The sequence below is a fragment of the Schistocerca nitens genome, chromosome 10 (genome assembly GCF_023898315.1).
Source record: "Schistocerca nitens isolate TAMUIC-IGC-003100 chromosome 10, iqSchNite1.1, whole genome shotgun sequence".
Classification (NCBI taxonomy): Eukaryota; Metazoa; Arthropoda; class Insecta; order Orthoptera; family Acrididae; genus Schistocerca; species Schistocerca nitens.
The window spans coordinates 81,797,541-81,813,111 of record NC_064623.1 but is presented as its reverse complement, the minus strand read 5'-3'; the positions used below and the strand labels follow the sequence as shown (position 1 = coordinate 81,813,111).

Sequence of the window (15,571 nt, the reverse complement as noted above, 5' to 3'; positions counted from 1 at the left end):
AATGTTTTATGTATCAACACTTGAACATATTTCGGGATAAACCCATTTTTGACAGTCAGATTTGAAAATGTGCACTCAAATACTAATTTTACGACAGGATATTTATATGCCCTAATTGCCTTGTTCATTGGTTATTAGAATGTTGTCACATTTGTTAATGTCGCAGTTGGTGGGAAACCGGTACCAGTTGCCATCTCCACGCAGCAGCAACAACAACAGCAGCAGCAGCAGCACCAGCAGCAGCAGGCACCTGTGGTGGCAAAGGTGTTTACCAATGCGCAGGGCCAAGTTATCTCCATGGAAAGCCTCCTGGCACACCATAAGCAGCATGGGACTCTCCCACAGGGTGAGTTGTTACTGTGATGTCATAAAAGACTCTTGCCTTTCATGCTGATCTGATCTTTGTGCACTCTTTCTCAGTGATACTTTTAGACAACCGATAGATGATTATGGGGAATGCTTATCATCACAGAATAGTAATGGATAACTTGTGCCGCCGGCCGGAGTGGCCGAGCGGTTCTAGGCACTACAGTCTGGAACTGCGCAACTGCTACAGTTGCAGGTTCGAATCCTACCTCGGGCATGGATGTGTGTGCTGTCCTTAGGTTAGTTAGGTTTAAGTAGTTCTAAGTTCTAGGGGACTGATGACCTCAGAAGTTAAGTCCCATAGTGCTCAGAGCCATTTGAACCATTTGATAACTTGTGCCCTTTTCCCATTGTTTTTGCAACTGATATCACTAGTAATGTTACATAGCTGCTGTTCTGTCACTATTATGATCTCTTAAACGTACAGTCAGTGAGTCTCACAAGAAGAATTGAGAGAATGACTTTGATGCTTTTGGTGATCACTGTTAAACAGAAAAAAATGAGTTTTCTAACAGAATCACCCATAGCTGTGTGCATAACATCCTGTCCTTATGATCATAAGGTTGCTGGTTAGATTCTCACTAGATCCAATTTATTTTTACTTGTATCTAAATTCTAATATACGAGGTGTGGCTAGAAAAAACCGGACTAGTACTGGTGAAACAATAAAACGAATGCAATAAGGCTGAAAGTCGCGTGGCTTGTCACGTGACTCTCGCTCCGCCTACTGCTTGAGTTTCATCTGCCTCCTGCACTCAGTCTGCCCGTGGCGTCTGTTTTAAGTAGTTGACGTTTTGTCTGTGCGTCGGAAAATGTTGAGTGTACAGAAAGAACAGCGTGTTAACATCAAATTTTGTTTCAAACTAGGAAAATCTGCAAGTGAAACGTTTGTAATGTTACAACAAGTGTACGGCGATGATTGTTTATCGAGAACACAAGTGTTTGAGTGGTTTAAACGATTTAAAGATGGCCGCGAAGACACCAGTGATGACACTCGCACTGGCAGACCATTGTCAGCAAAAACTGATGCAAACATTGAAAAAATCGGTAAACTTGTTCGACACTTTCCTTGTCAACTCCTGTTAACTCAGACACTGGTCTGATTGTTAAACAGCGATCTTGTCGAACAAGTTTACCGATTTTTTCAATGTTTGCATCAGTTTTTGCTGACAATGGCCTGCCAGTGCGAGTGTCATCACTGGTGTCTTCGCGGCCATCTTTAAATCGTTTAAACCACTCAAACACTAGTGTTCGCAATAAACAATCATCACCGTACACTTGTTGTAACATTACAAACGTTTCACTTGCAGATTTTCCTAGTTTGAAACAAAATTTGATGTTAACACGCTGTTCTTTCTGTACACTCAACATTTTCCGACGCACAGACAAAACGTCAACTACTTAAAACAGACGCCACGGGCAGACTGAGTGCAGGAGGCAGATGAAACTCGAGCAGTAGGCGGAGCGAGAGTCACGTGACAGGCCACGCGACTTTCAGCCTTATTGCATTCGTTTTATTGTTTCACCAGTACTAGTCCGGTTTTTTTCTAGCCACACCTCGTATTATCAAATTATTGACATCTGCATTTGGTTATCTGCCTTGTGGCAGATTAAGACTTTGAAGCTGTCCATGCTTCTCTGTCCTTTGCTTTCATCCTCATTCTTTGGTACCCTTTTTGCGGTCTGTTGACATTATTGGCATCTTCTTGTGCGCTTCCCCCTCTCCCTTGGAATAAAACCTACTATTGCCTCTACTAGAAGGCAGTCTCATTTCAAAGTTATGTCCTATCCAGTTCAACTTCCCATTCTTCACTGTCAGCAACATCCTCTGATATTCTCCAATTGTTCTCAGTACCTTTTCAGTGCTGACTTTATCAGACCAGATGGTCTTCTCCATTCTATGCTATATCCACATCTCAAAAGTTTGATTTCTTCCCTCACCCTGCTTTCGAAGTATCCGTGTCGTCTTCTCTCCACACGAGGTCCCACTCCGTACTAGGCACTTCACTAGTTCTTTCTTAATTCTGTGTTCGGCCCACTAGCTAAGAATCTTTTCTGCTTTTGAAATACCTCTTCCTGCCGCACTGCCGTAAATCACATTGCAAATCTTTGCACACAAATCACCTGAGTACAAATGACAGCTCTGCCAATGAGTTGCCATTTACACGAAATGTGTGCAATATTACTGCCATATGTATGCATACACATCACTATCCCATGGCTTTTGTCACCTCACTGCATGTCTTAATTACTAACCACATGAAAACATAAATATTTGTAATAAAATTTAATAAAAAATAAAAATCATCAGATAGAAAGTAAAATAGCTTTTTCATTTCTAAAGATTAAGAATAAATACAAACATTGTATTAAAAACAAAATAATTCCGATATATATTTTTTCCATTTAACTCTCAAACATTTTCTATTTTCACATGATTAATATTTAAAATTGAAAGGTTTTCTTTTTATTAGAAAATTATAATCTGATGTTTGTTAATTAGCATTTCTATTTGATACTGTATTGTACTAAGCATGTATCCCAGAAGCAGGACCTAATAGCAGTTGTAGGTTGCCTATCTAATGGTTCCCAATGGCAACAAAAATTTGACATTCAGTGTTTGACCGAATTAAAAACTTTAAAATAGTGTTATAACCTAGTCATTAAGAGGTGTTATCTTATGTAACACTTTATCACTGTAAGACAAGTATTACAGTTAGAAATAGTGTGTTTGCCTTGAGGCAGCATAATTGATGGTGTGCAAATACCAAAACTTCATTCGTCCAGTATTTGAGAATGAGAACACTCAGTGGCTTCCAACAAACTCTTTACTCATACTTTAAAACCATTTTGAAGTTTTTTCCACTTTGATGTCCTTCACAAAATAATCGTTGTTGTTGTGGTCTTCAGTCCTGAGACTGGTTTGATGCAGCTCTCCATGCCACCCTATCCTGTGCAAGCTTCTTCATCTCCCAATACCTACTGCAACCTACATCCTTCTGAATCTCCTTGGTGTATTCATCTTTTGGTCTCCCTCTACGATTTTTACCCTCCATGCTGCCCTCCAATACTAAATTTGTGATCCCTTGATGCCTCAGAACATGTGCTACCAACTGATCCCTTCTTTTAGCCAAGTTGTGCCACAAACTTCTCTTCTCCCCAATCCTCTTCAACACCTCCTCATTAATTATTTGATCTACCCATCTAATCTTCAGCATTCTTCTGTAGCACCACATTTCGAAAGCCTCTATTCTCTTCTTGTCCAAACTATTTATCGTCCATGTTTCACTTCCATACATGGCTACACTCCATACAAACACTTTCAGAAACGACTTCCTGACACTTAAATCTATACTTAATGTTAAAAAATTTCTCTTCTTCAGAAACGCTTTCCTTGCCATTGCCAGTCTACATTTTATATCCTCTCTACTTCAACCATCATCAGTTATTTTGCTCCCCAAATAGGAAAACTCCTTTACTACTTTAAGTGTCTCATTTCCTAATCTAATACCTTCAGGATCACCCGACTTAATTCGACTACATTCCATTATCCTCGTTTTGCTTTTGTTGATGTTCATCTTATATCTTCCTTTCATGACACTATCCATTCCATTCAACTGCTCTTCCAAGTCCTTTGCTGTCTCTGACAGAATTACAATGTCATCGGTGAACCTCAAAGTTTTTATTTCTTCTCCATGGATTTTAATACCTACTCCGAATTTTTCTTTTGTTTCCTTCACTGCTTGCTCAATATACAGATTGAATAACATCGGCCAGAGGCTACAACCCTGTCTCACTCCCTTCCCAACCACTGCTTCCCTTTCATGCCCCTCGACTCTTATAACTGCCATTTGGTTTCTATACAAATTGTAAATAGCCTTTCGCTCCCTATATTTTACTCCTGTCACCTTCAGAATTTGAAAGAGAGTATTCCAGTCAACATTGTCAAATTCTTTCTCTAAGTCTACAAATGCTAGAAACGTACGTTTGCCTTTCCTTAATCTAGCTTCTAAGATAAGTCGTAGGGTCAGTATTGCCTCACGTGTTCCAATATTTCTACGGAATCCAAACTGATCTTCCCCTAGGTCAGCTTCTACTAGATTTTCCATTTGTCTGTAAAGAATTCGCGTTAGTATTTTGCAGCTGTGACTTATTAAAGTGATAGTTCAGTAATTTTCACATCCGTCAACACCTGCTTTCTTTGGGATTGGAGTTATTATATTCTTCTTGAAGTCTGAGGGTATTTCGCCTGTCTCATACATCTTGCTCACCAGATGGTAGAGTTTTGTCAAGGCTGGCTCTCCCAAGGCTGTCAGTAGTTCTAATGGAATGTTGTCTACTCCAGGGGCCTTGTTTAGACTCAGGTCTTTCAGTGCTCTGTCAAACTCTTCACGCAGTATCATATCTCCCATTTCATCTTCATCTACATCCTCTTCCATTTCCATATTGTCCTCAAGTACATCACCCTTGTATAGACCCTCAATATACTCCTTCCACCTTTCTGCTTTCCCTTCTTTGCTTAGAACTGGGTTTCCATCTGAGCTCTTAATATCCATACAAGTGGTTCTCTTTTATCCAAAGGTCTCTTTAATTTTCCTGTAGGCAGTATCTATCTTAACCCTAGTGAGATAAGCCTCTACATCCTTACATTTATCCTCTAGCCATCCCTGCTTAGCCATTTTGCACTTCCTGTCGATCTCATTTTTGAGACGTTTGTATTCCTTTTTGCCTGCTTCATTTCCTGCATTATCCCTCAAAGCTGCCCATTTTTCTTCTACTGTATTTCTTTCCCCCATTCCTGCCATTTGTTCCCTTACGCTCTTCCTGAAACTCTGTACAACCTCTGGTTTAGTCAGTTTATCCAGGTCCCATCTCCTTAAATTCCCACCCTTTTGCAGTTTCTTCAGTTTTAATCTACAGTTCATAACCAATAGATTGTGGTCAGAGTCCACATATGCCCCTAGAAATGTCTTACAATTTAAAACCTGGTTCCTAAATCTCTGTCTTACCATTATATAATCTATCTGAAATCTGTCAGTATCTCCAGGCTTCTTCCATGTATACAACCTTCTTTTGTGATTCTTGAACCAAGTGTTAGTTATGATTAAGTTGTGCTCTGTGCAAAATTCTACCGGGCGACTTCCTCTTTCATTTCTTACACCCAATCCATATTCACCTACTACGTTTCCTTCTCTCCCTTTTCCTACTACCGAATTCCAGTCACCCATGACTATTAAATTTTCATCTCCCTTCACTATCTGAATAATTTCTTTTATTTCGTCATACATTTCTTCAATTTCTTCGTCATCTGCAGAGCTAGTTGGCATATAAACTTGTACTTCTGTAGTAGGCGTGGGCTTCGTGTCTATCTTGGCCACAATAATGCGTTCACTATGCTGTTTGTAGTAGCTTCATTCCTACTTTTTTATTCATTATTAAACCTACTCCAGCATTACCCCTATTTGAATTTGTATTTATAACCCTGTATTTGCCTGACCAAAAGTCTTGTTCCTCCTGCCACCGAACTTCACTAATTCCCACTATATCTAACTTTAACCTATCCATTTCCCGTTTTAAATTTTCTAACCAATCTGCCCGATTAATGGATCTGACATTCCACGCTCCGATCCGTAGAACGCCAGTTTTCTTTCTCCTGATAACAACGTCCTCTTGAGTAGACCCCGCCCAGAGATCCGAATGGGGGACTATTTTACCTCCGGAATATTTTACCCAAGAGGACGCCATCATCATAACCATACACTAAAGCTGCATGCCCTCGGGAAACATTACGGCTGTAGTTTCCCCTTGCTTTCAACCGTTCGCAGTACCAGCACAGCAAGGCTGTTTTGGTTATTGTTACAAGGCCAGATCAGTCAATCATCCAGACTGTTGCCCCTGAAACTACTGAAAAGGCTGCTGCCCCTCTTCAGGAACCACACGTTTGTCTGCCCTCTCAACAGGTACCCCTCCGCCCTCCGTTGTGGTTGCACCTACGGTACGGCTATCTGTATCGCTGAGGCACGCAAGCCTCCACACCAACGGCAAGGTCCATGTTTCATTGCGGAGGGGGGGGGGGGACAAAATAATGATGTACCACATTTTCACTTTGTAGTAAATCTTCAGCATCAGATATGACATTTCAATTTATTACTTACTTACTAGAACTCTACATGCAACATATTTTGCAGACAGTATCCAATTGTACCACTGAATATGTCTGCAAAATTATGTTATTATACGGCACACATTTCAGGAGATATGGCGTCACAAACATTTAGTTGCATGAAGACTAGTTTCTGCTTAAAATGCCACAGAGTGAAACTTGATGATGAGAAATGACGTTTTAATTTTGTACTTCTTTACTACTGACTATGTTTGCAATACATATTATAGACAGCATGTACACATATTACTAAATGTACGTGCAAAATTACGTCATTGTGCATCACGTAGTTCAGGAGATATGACAATCATAGACATTTAGATGTGTGAAAAACTTGCTTTTGCTATAAAATGCAAATTACCCAGATCATATTCATTCAGTGTTTTATAATGAGTACACTTTGTGATTTCCAAAAAGCTTTGAGCATAATTTCAAACCTTTTTTAAACTTTTTCTCACTTGTGTGCTTAATGTCAAATATTTAACCCAGTAACTCATTTGTAAAGTATTTAGATGTTTGAAGCAGTTTTGTACGTGAGAGTTTGACTATTTAAAGAATTAGGGATTTACTGGTAAATATAGAAATTAAATAAAAGTAAGAAAAAGGTTGAGTATAGCAAGCATCAAATGAGTAAGCTCACGATTACAAAATTAATGTGCTGCGCACAGAGCTACAGATGGCTCATCATAAAATATTCCGCTTGCAAGTGTAATCAAAGCCATTATAATATGCATTTAGATGGACTGTTAATTGCTTGCCTCCTATTTGGAAACAAAATTGTTTCATTCTGCTCTCACCCATCACATGCACAAAATACCCACTCATCTCAAGCTAGGTCTCTGTGATTTACACCATTTGCAGGTTAACCCCCAATACTCTCAGTTGTTGCAGTACATATGCAAGGAGCCATTCCCTTGCTTCATAATGAGCCGAACAGTTCGTGACAGTTTTCTTGATATCACGACTTCACAATATGTAATTGCAGGTGCAACTGTGGGTCCAATTGTGCTCTTCACATTACACACCTCTCAAGAGACTGCCATATAAATGGTCATGTTCTCAAGATGTTGAGGCACGCTTGCACACATCTGTTAACTGAAAGAACTGACCTGTACCCAGCTTGCCACCCTTGTGTGTTTCAGCCTGATACATTGCAGTAACTTATCAGTATTGTTAGAAAGAGCACCAAAAACCCATAACCAGGCAAGCTGATGTATCAGAATTTCTGGCATCAATTCATCTGGAAAGTCTGAGATGGATCTAGCTTTTGCTGTTTGAAGCCTCTTTGATGTAATAACTGCCTGAAATATTCTTGAGTGTCGCATCAATTGCTGCCATGGCAACTACACAATATTTCAATGAGGCAGCTGTGCTTGTCATCTTCAGTCGGTTTATTTTTATTTATTTATTTTTTTGGGGTGTGTGTGTGTGGGGGGGGGGGGGGGGGGGAGCTTTAGCAGGCACCAGGAGGGGGGAGGGAAGGGGTTGCTGACTTCCATTGACCTTACACATGTATCACGGAAAGCCAGCACCTGCCATATACCCAACTACTGCCACACTTGGGAACATGTTGGTGGCAATCTAGCTGTCTTGGCATAGAGCCCCACCCTTGCTCGATTTCGATCTCTGCAGCTGATGATGGCGTAGCACTGCTGACACTGGTTCCCATGTTTTGCTGAGCTGAAAACCCATGTTTGTTTATTAATTTGTTCTCTGTAGTATTTCAACTACATCTTTAATGACGGGATCTCAGTAGTTAGGGGTGGATGAGAAGATCTTGTTTTTCTTGAGGCTTGACAGACTAGTTGTAGAAATGGTTCACAGACAAAATGTCAGATGTTGTCACGAAACCCCACAAGATGTAAGCTGTGCAACTGACCGACATCTTCAGGTGCGACAAATACACTGCTGAACTGTGACTGCAGCCTCCTGTTTATGCCATTCTAAGTGGGAAATGCACAGATGTGCAAGTGCCAAATTTGGTGGCTAGTAGCTAAGATTCCTGATCGGTAGTGGAAGGAACACTATGCTACCTATCAGGTGGAGAACAAGCACAGAGGCGTTACTCCTCCTGTGCACTGTCACCAGGCTGCCTAGCAACCACTGTTGGAAGCTGACAGTCTGACATACGCACCCTTGCTGACCTGTGTCCATCCTCGTGGCTCCTATCTGAATATTTACACCACTAACAAAGCATTGTCCCTTCGGTAAGAAGAAATTTCCCTTTGTAGTAGTGGTGAGTGTGGCCACATGCTACACAGACTGCGTTTCAGCTATTTTGCCTTGTTGGCTCCCAAGAGGGGTTACTGTGGGTGGCCCAGCAGCAGTGCACAGGTGGGGGAGGGGGGCAGCCTTTGCAAGTGCAGCCAGGTCCTTGGCTCAATGTCCGACTGGTGGCATAGCGGTTCTTCCCACTACCTATCAGGAATTCTTCACTTTTGGCGACTGTATTTGACACTTACTAGCCTGTGTTTGTAAACCTAGACTGGCATAAATAAAAGCAGATTAAAACTGTGTGCCCGACCGAGACTCGAACTCGGGACCTTTGCCTTTCGCGGGCAAGTGCTCTACCACTGAGCTACCGAAGCACGACTCACGACCGGTACTCACAGCTTTACTTCTGCCAGTACCTCGTCTCCTACCTTCCAAACTTTACAGAAGCTCTCCTGCGAACCTTGCAGAACTAGCACTCCTGAAAGAAAGGATATTGCGGAGACATGGCTTAGCCACAGCCTGGGGGATGTTTCCAGAATGAGATTTTCACTCTGCAGCGGAGTGTGCGCTGATATGAAACTTCCTGGCAGATTAAAACTGTGTGCCCGACCGAGACTCGAACTCGGGACCTTTGCCTTTCGCGGGCAAGTGCTCTACCACTGAGCTACCGAAGCACGACTCACGACCGGTACTCACAGCTTTACTTCTGCCAGTACCTCGTCTCCTACCTTCCAAACTTTACAGAAGCTCTCCTGCGAACCTTGCAGAACTAGCACTCCTGAAAGAAAGGATATTGCGGAGACATGGCTTAGCCACAGCCTGGGGGATGTTTCCAGAATGAGATTTTCACTCTGCAGCGGAGTGTGCGCTGATATGAAACTTCCTGGCAGATTAAAACTGTGTGCCCGACCGAGACTCGAACTCGGGACCTTTGCCTTTCGCGGGCAAGTGCTCTACCACTGAGCTACCGAAGCACGACTCACGACCGGTACTCACAGCTTTACTTCTGCCAGTACCTCGTCTCCTACCTTCCAAACTTTACAGAAGCTCTCCTGCGAACCTTGCAGAACTAGCACTCCTGAAAGAAAGGATATTGCGGAGACATGGCTTAGCCACAGCCTGGAGACGAGGTACTGGCAGAAGTAAAGCTGTGAGTACCGGTCGTGAGTCGTGCTTCGGTAGCTCAGTGGTAGAGCACTTGCCCGCGAAAGGCAAAGGTCCCGAGTTCGAGTCTCGGTCGGGCACACAGTTTTAATCTGCCAGGAAGTTTCATATCAGCGCACACTCCGCTGCAGAGTGAAAATCTCATTCTGGATAAATAAAAGCCTTTAGCCATAGCTCGCACCTGAAGATGTCAGTCAGTTGCACCGATGACATATTGCAAAAATTTCATGACGAGATCAGCCTTTTGTGCAGGAACCATTTCTGTGAGAGGTTTAATACACAATGCACCCCATATCAAGCTAGTGGTCAGCAACAGCAGATTTTTCTGACTGACCAGTCTGGTGGGACATTTGTGTTCATCTCACATCTTCAACAGTGTAATGTGCCTGCCCAATGTAAGATTTCTCACACCACCATGGGATATTGTATTTTCCCGATCTCCTCAGACTGAGGCCACCTTTTAATGAAACTAGCATTATTTAGACTCGTGCTGGAGGCTGGAAGACACATCTTTTTCTAAATTTCTTGAGAAGCCTGTCGAACTTGGCATGGAGACCATCCTTTTTGAGTTCCCCGTGATTCCTGGTTGTTCATGATGTTCAGTGATAGAGGTAGTGTCGTGTTACTGGCAAGCTCTTGGGATCTGATAAGGCTCATGGTATGTGAATGAGAGTTGGTAATAAATTGTGCCTCTTTTCTAAATTTAATTGCAGGATCACTGAACCCTTGAAGGGGGGTGGGGTTTTTGGGTAGGGGTAGGTCTAGGTCTAGGTCTAGGTCTAGGTCTAGAGCTAGGGCAGCATCTACCTTAAAAATTTAATTTGAATTTTTTTGTTGTTGCAACATAAAATGCAGTCCACATTCTTTGCTGAAGCATTAATATTTTATTTTCAACAGGGTTAAATTTTGCTTGACGAGGCTAATGAACATATGCCCATTCCTATTTTGTAAAAAAATTTAACATAAAAAATATTATTTTGTAGAATCAAAGAGCAGCAGCTGCATCCTGGCCTTAAGTCTATCTTGTTAGGATCTTCAGCAGACATGGCAAGTTCATGACCCATAGCAGATGAAGTTTATTTGACCATGATATTCACCTGTTCCATGGGAAGCAAATAATAATAATAACAATAACAATAACAATATTTGACATCACTTGTGATTGTGCCAGCAATAAGAGTGCAAATGCCAGATTCAACAGTTTTGTGATACTTAAACCACTGTTTTGAGAGGGGTAATGATAACTAGCAGCTTGCAAATACAGATCAGTGAGAGGGCACAAAGCCAGGACATTAGACCAGCCACTCATCTATTGCCCAAGTGCAAATGCTGGGATTCGAGGCCTGTAGCTGTGTTCTCCAAATTGTAGATGCAGAAGTCCATAACAAATCAGTTATATGGTGAGGGGTTCTGGAAGTCAATGTCCCCACCTCCTGCCACCAGTGCTTTTTTAGAGAAAAAACTTATAAATTGACGAGAGACTGTAGCTCTCCACCATTGCACCTCGAGATGACGAGCAACAGCCTCATCGAAATATTGTGCAGCTTCTGTGACAGTATCCGACACGATGCCTGAGAACCTGTGAAGGTGGACCTAACTTAGTATCTCCATCTAGAAAGTGAATACTTTATATTTGCGATTGCCTGAATAAGTTGCACTTTGGTAGCCTCGATTTCCCTGATAGTGTAGATTTCTTCAGGATTTACAGTAAGCTTAGTTTCCCCACATGAAGGAAGATGAAATCAGTGGAATATTATATTCGCAGGGACGGCGTTACGTGTGACGACATCGACAGCCGCATCCGTTAAGGCACAGCAACAGCAGCAGCAAGTGTCTGCTCCCACGGCCAGCCTCATACAGATACCGGGAGCAGCGACGCAGTTTGCGGTTGTGTCGCAGGGCAGCCTGTTGTCGGTGGCGGGCAGCGGAGCCAGTGCACAGACGACCTCTGCCCCCAGAATACTGCAAGCTACCCAGTTACAGCAGCAGGTAATACAGTACACCGACAGGTGGATGAGCTCGTGAGGAAAGCTATAGCAATGTAGTTTCTGACATGTTCCACATCCTGGAGGACCTCCTCACTACGGATCAATTGGAATGAAAGTAAATCTAATCTAATCTAAAAGTGAAAACGGTCTTGATCATCTTGTGCTCCACAGCTGATTAGTGTTAATATTAATGATAACCATCACAGCTGTCTTAATGTGCATTTACTGTTTTACTAGTTATATGCCCCTGCTTTGCAATGGAAGTTAAAGAAAGGCCTTTTCGTAATGTTGCTTTTTAGGGTTCCGTAGATCAGTTGGAAAAAACATGACCCTCATAGGATTGCTTTATCAATAAATTAGTTTTTCCTGGGCAAGAAGTCAAATATCTTATGGGTGTTCCAAGAAAAGGTACAGAACAACTCTGTTGGTATCACTGAAGTCTTTTTTCAAAAGTTATCACCAGAGGCCTGAGCACAAATATCCCACTGTTTCATGAGCTGAAAGGTTCTCTTTTCCCAGAATTCCTGTGGCTTCAAGGAACCTAATGTCTCCATCCTTGGGTAATGATATTGCACAGTGCTGGAGAAATTATGATATGTAACTAAGGTGAAACATCCAGGAAACCTGCGACATATGGTGTTGCTGATTAGTGATATTGCACGTCCCCATATCACAAATGTCATAAAAAAGAAGTTACGCCAACTCACATGGGAGACATTCTAGCATCCACCCTATAGTCCTGATCTCCCCCATGTGACTATCATGCCTCTGGTCCCTTAAAAAAAGGCCTTCCCGAAATCAACAAGCAATTGGGACAAGTAATCAAAGAACAGAGTGAGCATCACCTTTCCAGCAGATGACTCTTGAATTTCTTGGAACGAGGTGGTGGTGGATGACACCTCTGCATCGTTGTCACTTTTGACACCGGTTCCCAGTCGTGGCACCAACTTTCATTGCCTTAAACAATGAGTTCATGGAATGTGTTGCCTTCAACACTGAAATGCATCAACTGCTTTAGCAAACAGCCATCCAGTTTGCTTTGTGTTTGGTATTCAACATCCAGGGTTTCCATTGGCTGCAGACCTTACAGTAACCTAACTCCTGCCAAATAATGTTTTGCACTCTACAGAAGCTGATGTTGAGATCATGAACGGCTATGCACCATTGCCCTCTAATCACATCATTGATCCTCCACTTGTTGTTGTCCGTAATGGATGAGGCTGGTCTCCTATATTGACCGGTGTTTTGTGTTGAATCACGACCAGCACAGAACTTGGCACACCGTGGCACGGTGGTGGTCTTCGACAGACGTGCTGCCCCACACACATTCTTCATTCTCCAGTGGATTTCTGTTGATGTTTGACCTTCAGCAGCCAAGAAATGAATAACAGCATGTTGCTCCTGTTTGGACGCATTTGGTAATAATGTTGCTATAGTTCATGTTTCAGTATTTACTACATGCATGTCAGAAAGACACGAGTGCCACACGAATACCTTGCCTACATGTCTCTGCTTATAAACCCGCATCGGAGTCATGCTGCATAGCAAATATGCTGCAGCGACATCCTCAAATGCAAATGTTTTGATTGCCCCTTAGTGTGGTTATCTTATTGGCTAGATGTGGTCATTATCGAAGTAAATTAAGTATTATCCACAGTTAAAGTGCTTCTCAGAGTGTTATCTTTAACTACATATGTCTCACAAACATGGTTGTAATTTAAACTTCCTAGCAGATTAAAATTGTTGTCAGACCGAGACTCGAACTCGGGACCTTTGCCTTTCGTGAGCAAGTGCTATACCACCCCCCTTTCCTCTCACCCCTTCCCCATTCTCACCACGTACCCCCTCCATCTCTTCCTTATCTCTATTATCAATTAGGTGGCATAGGGGTAACACATTGGTTTCTTACCACTTTAAATCCCTGTCTGACCATCCAGATGTAGGTTTCCAGTGGATTCCCTAGATTGCTTAAGGTAAATGCCAGGATGATTTCTCAGGAAAGGACACGACTTACTTCCTTTCCTGCCCCCAAGGGTGTGCTTTTTTCTAGCGACCCCATTGTTAACGGAACGTGAATATCTAATCTTCCTTCATTCTTAGGGTTCCGTATGTCAGTTGGCAACAATGAAACCCTTGCATAATAACCCCTGTGTTATCTGTTCGTCTGTCTGTCTCTGTTTGCCTGTCCGTCTGTTTAAGATCCCTTTTTGTCATAAACGGAGGTAGATATTGTGTTGAAATTTATGTCAGGCACTGAAGTCTACAGTGTAAAAAATTGAAGCTTCTAAGTCAGTGTAGTAAAAAAATGGGGCCATTTATGTCACATTTTGATAGTTCCACATTCACTCATCAAAGTCTGTTGGGCACTTTCTATTGATGTAGAATCATAAAATTTGTGGCAAGAAGCAAGGTTTCACAGTACAAGTAAAGGGAAAAAAATCTGAAAATTATTAACTGGTAATTATATCATCATCATTATCATCATCATTTAAGACTGATTATGCCTTTCAGCGTTCAGTCTGGAGCATAGTCCCCTTTATAAAATTCCTCCATGATCCCCTATTCCGTGATACCTTTCAGCGTTCAGTCTGGAGCATAGTCCCCTTTATAAAATTCCTCCATGATCCCCTATTCCGTGATAACATTGGTGCCTCTTCTGATGTTAAGCCCATTACTTCAAAATCATTCTTAACCGAATCCAGGTACCTTCTCCTTGGTCTGCCCCGACTCCTCCTACCCTCTAATGCTGAACCCATGAGTCTCTTGGGTAACCTTGCTTCTCCCATGCGTGTAACATGACCCCACCATCTAAGCCTGTTCGCCCTGACTGCTACATCTATAGAGTTCATTCCCAGTTTTCCTTTGATTTTCTCATTGTGGACACCCTCCTGCCATTGTTCCCATCTACTAGTACCTGCAATCATCCTAGCTACTTTCATATCCGTAACCTCAACCTTATTGATAAGGTATCCTGAATCCACCCAGCTTTCACTCCCATACAACAAAGTTGGTCGAAAGATTGAACGGTGCACAGATAACTTAGTCTTGGTACTGACTTCCTTCTTGCAGAAGAGAGTAGATCGTAGCTGAGCAGTCACTGCATTAGCTCTGCTACACCTCGCTTCCAGTTCTTTCACTATGTTGCCATCATGTGAGAATATGCATCCTAAGTACTTGAAACTGTCCACCTGTTCTAACTTTGTTCCTCCTATTTGGCACTCAATCAGTTTATATCTCTTTCCCACTGACATTACTTTCGTTTTGGAGATGCTAATCTTCATACCATAGTCCTTACATTTCTGATCTATCTCTGAAATATTACTTTGCAAAGTTTCAATCGAATCTGCCATCACAACTAAGTCATCCGCATATGCAAGACTGCTTATTTTGTTTTCACATATCTTAATCTCACCCAGCCAGTCTATTGTTTTCAACATATGATCCATATATAATATGAACAACAGTGGAGACAGGTTGCAGCCTTGTCTTACCCCCTGAAACTACTCTGAACTATGAACTCAATTTACCATCAACTCCAACTGCTGCCTGACTATCCATGTAAAGACCTTTAATTGCTTGCAAAAGTTTGCCTCCTATTCCATAATCTCGTAGAACAGACAATAACTTCCTCCTAGGAACCCGGTCATATGCCTTTTCTAGATCTATAAAGCATAGA

The 15,571-nt window shown here is 42.1% G+C and overlaps 1 protein-coding gene across 1 annotated transcript in view; it reads left to right on the top strand.

The window, feature by feature from the left end:
- Positions 1–15,571, top strand: part of LOC126210087 (nuclear factor related to kappa-B-binding protein) — a 211,228-nt gene that overhangs the window by 159,967 nt on the left and 35,690 nt on the right. The window contains exons 19-20 of the mRNA XM_049939213.1: positions 167–346; positions 11,673–11,896. Coding sequence (XP_049795170.1) covers positions 167–346; positions 11,673–11,896 — 404 coding nt within the window. The remainder of the gene's footprint in view (positions 1–166; positions 347–11,672; positions 11,897–15,571) is intronic.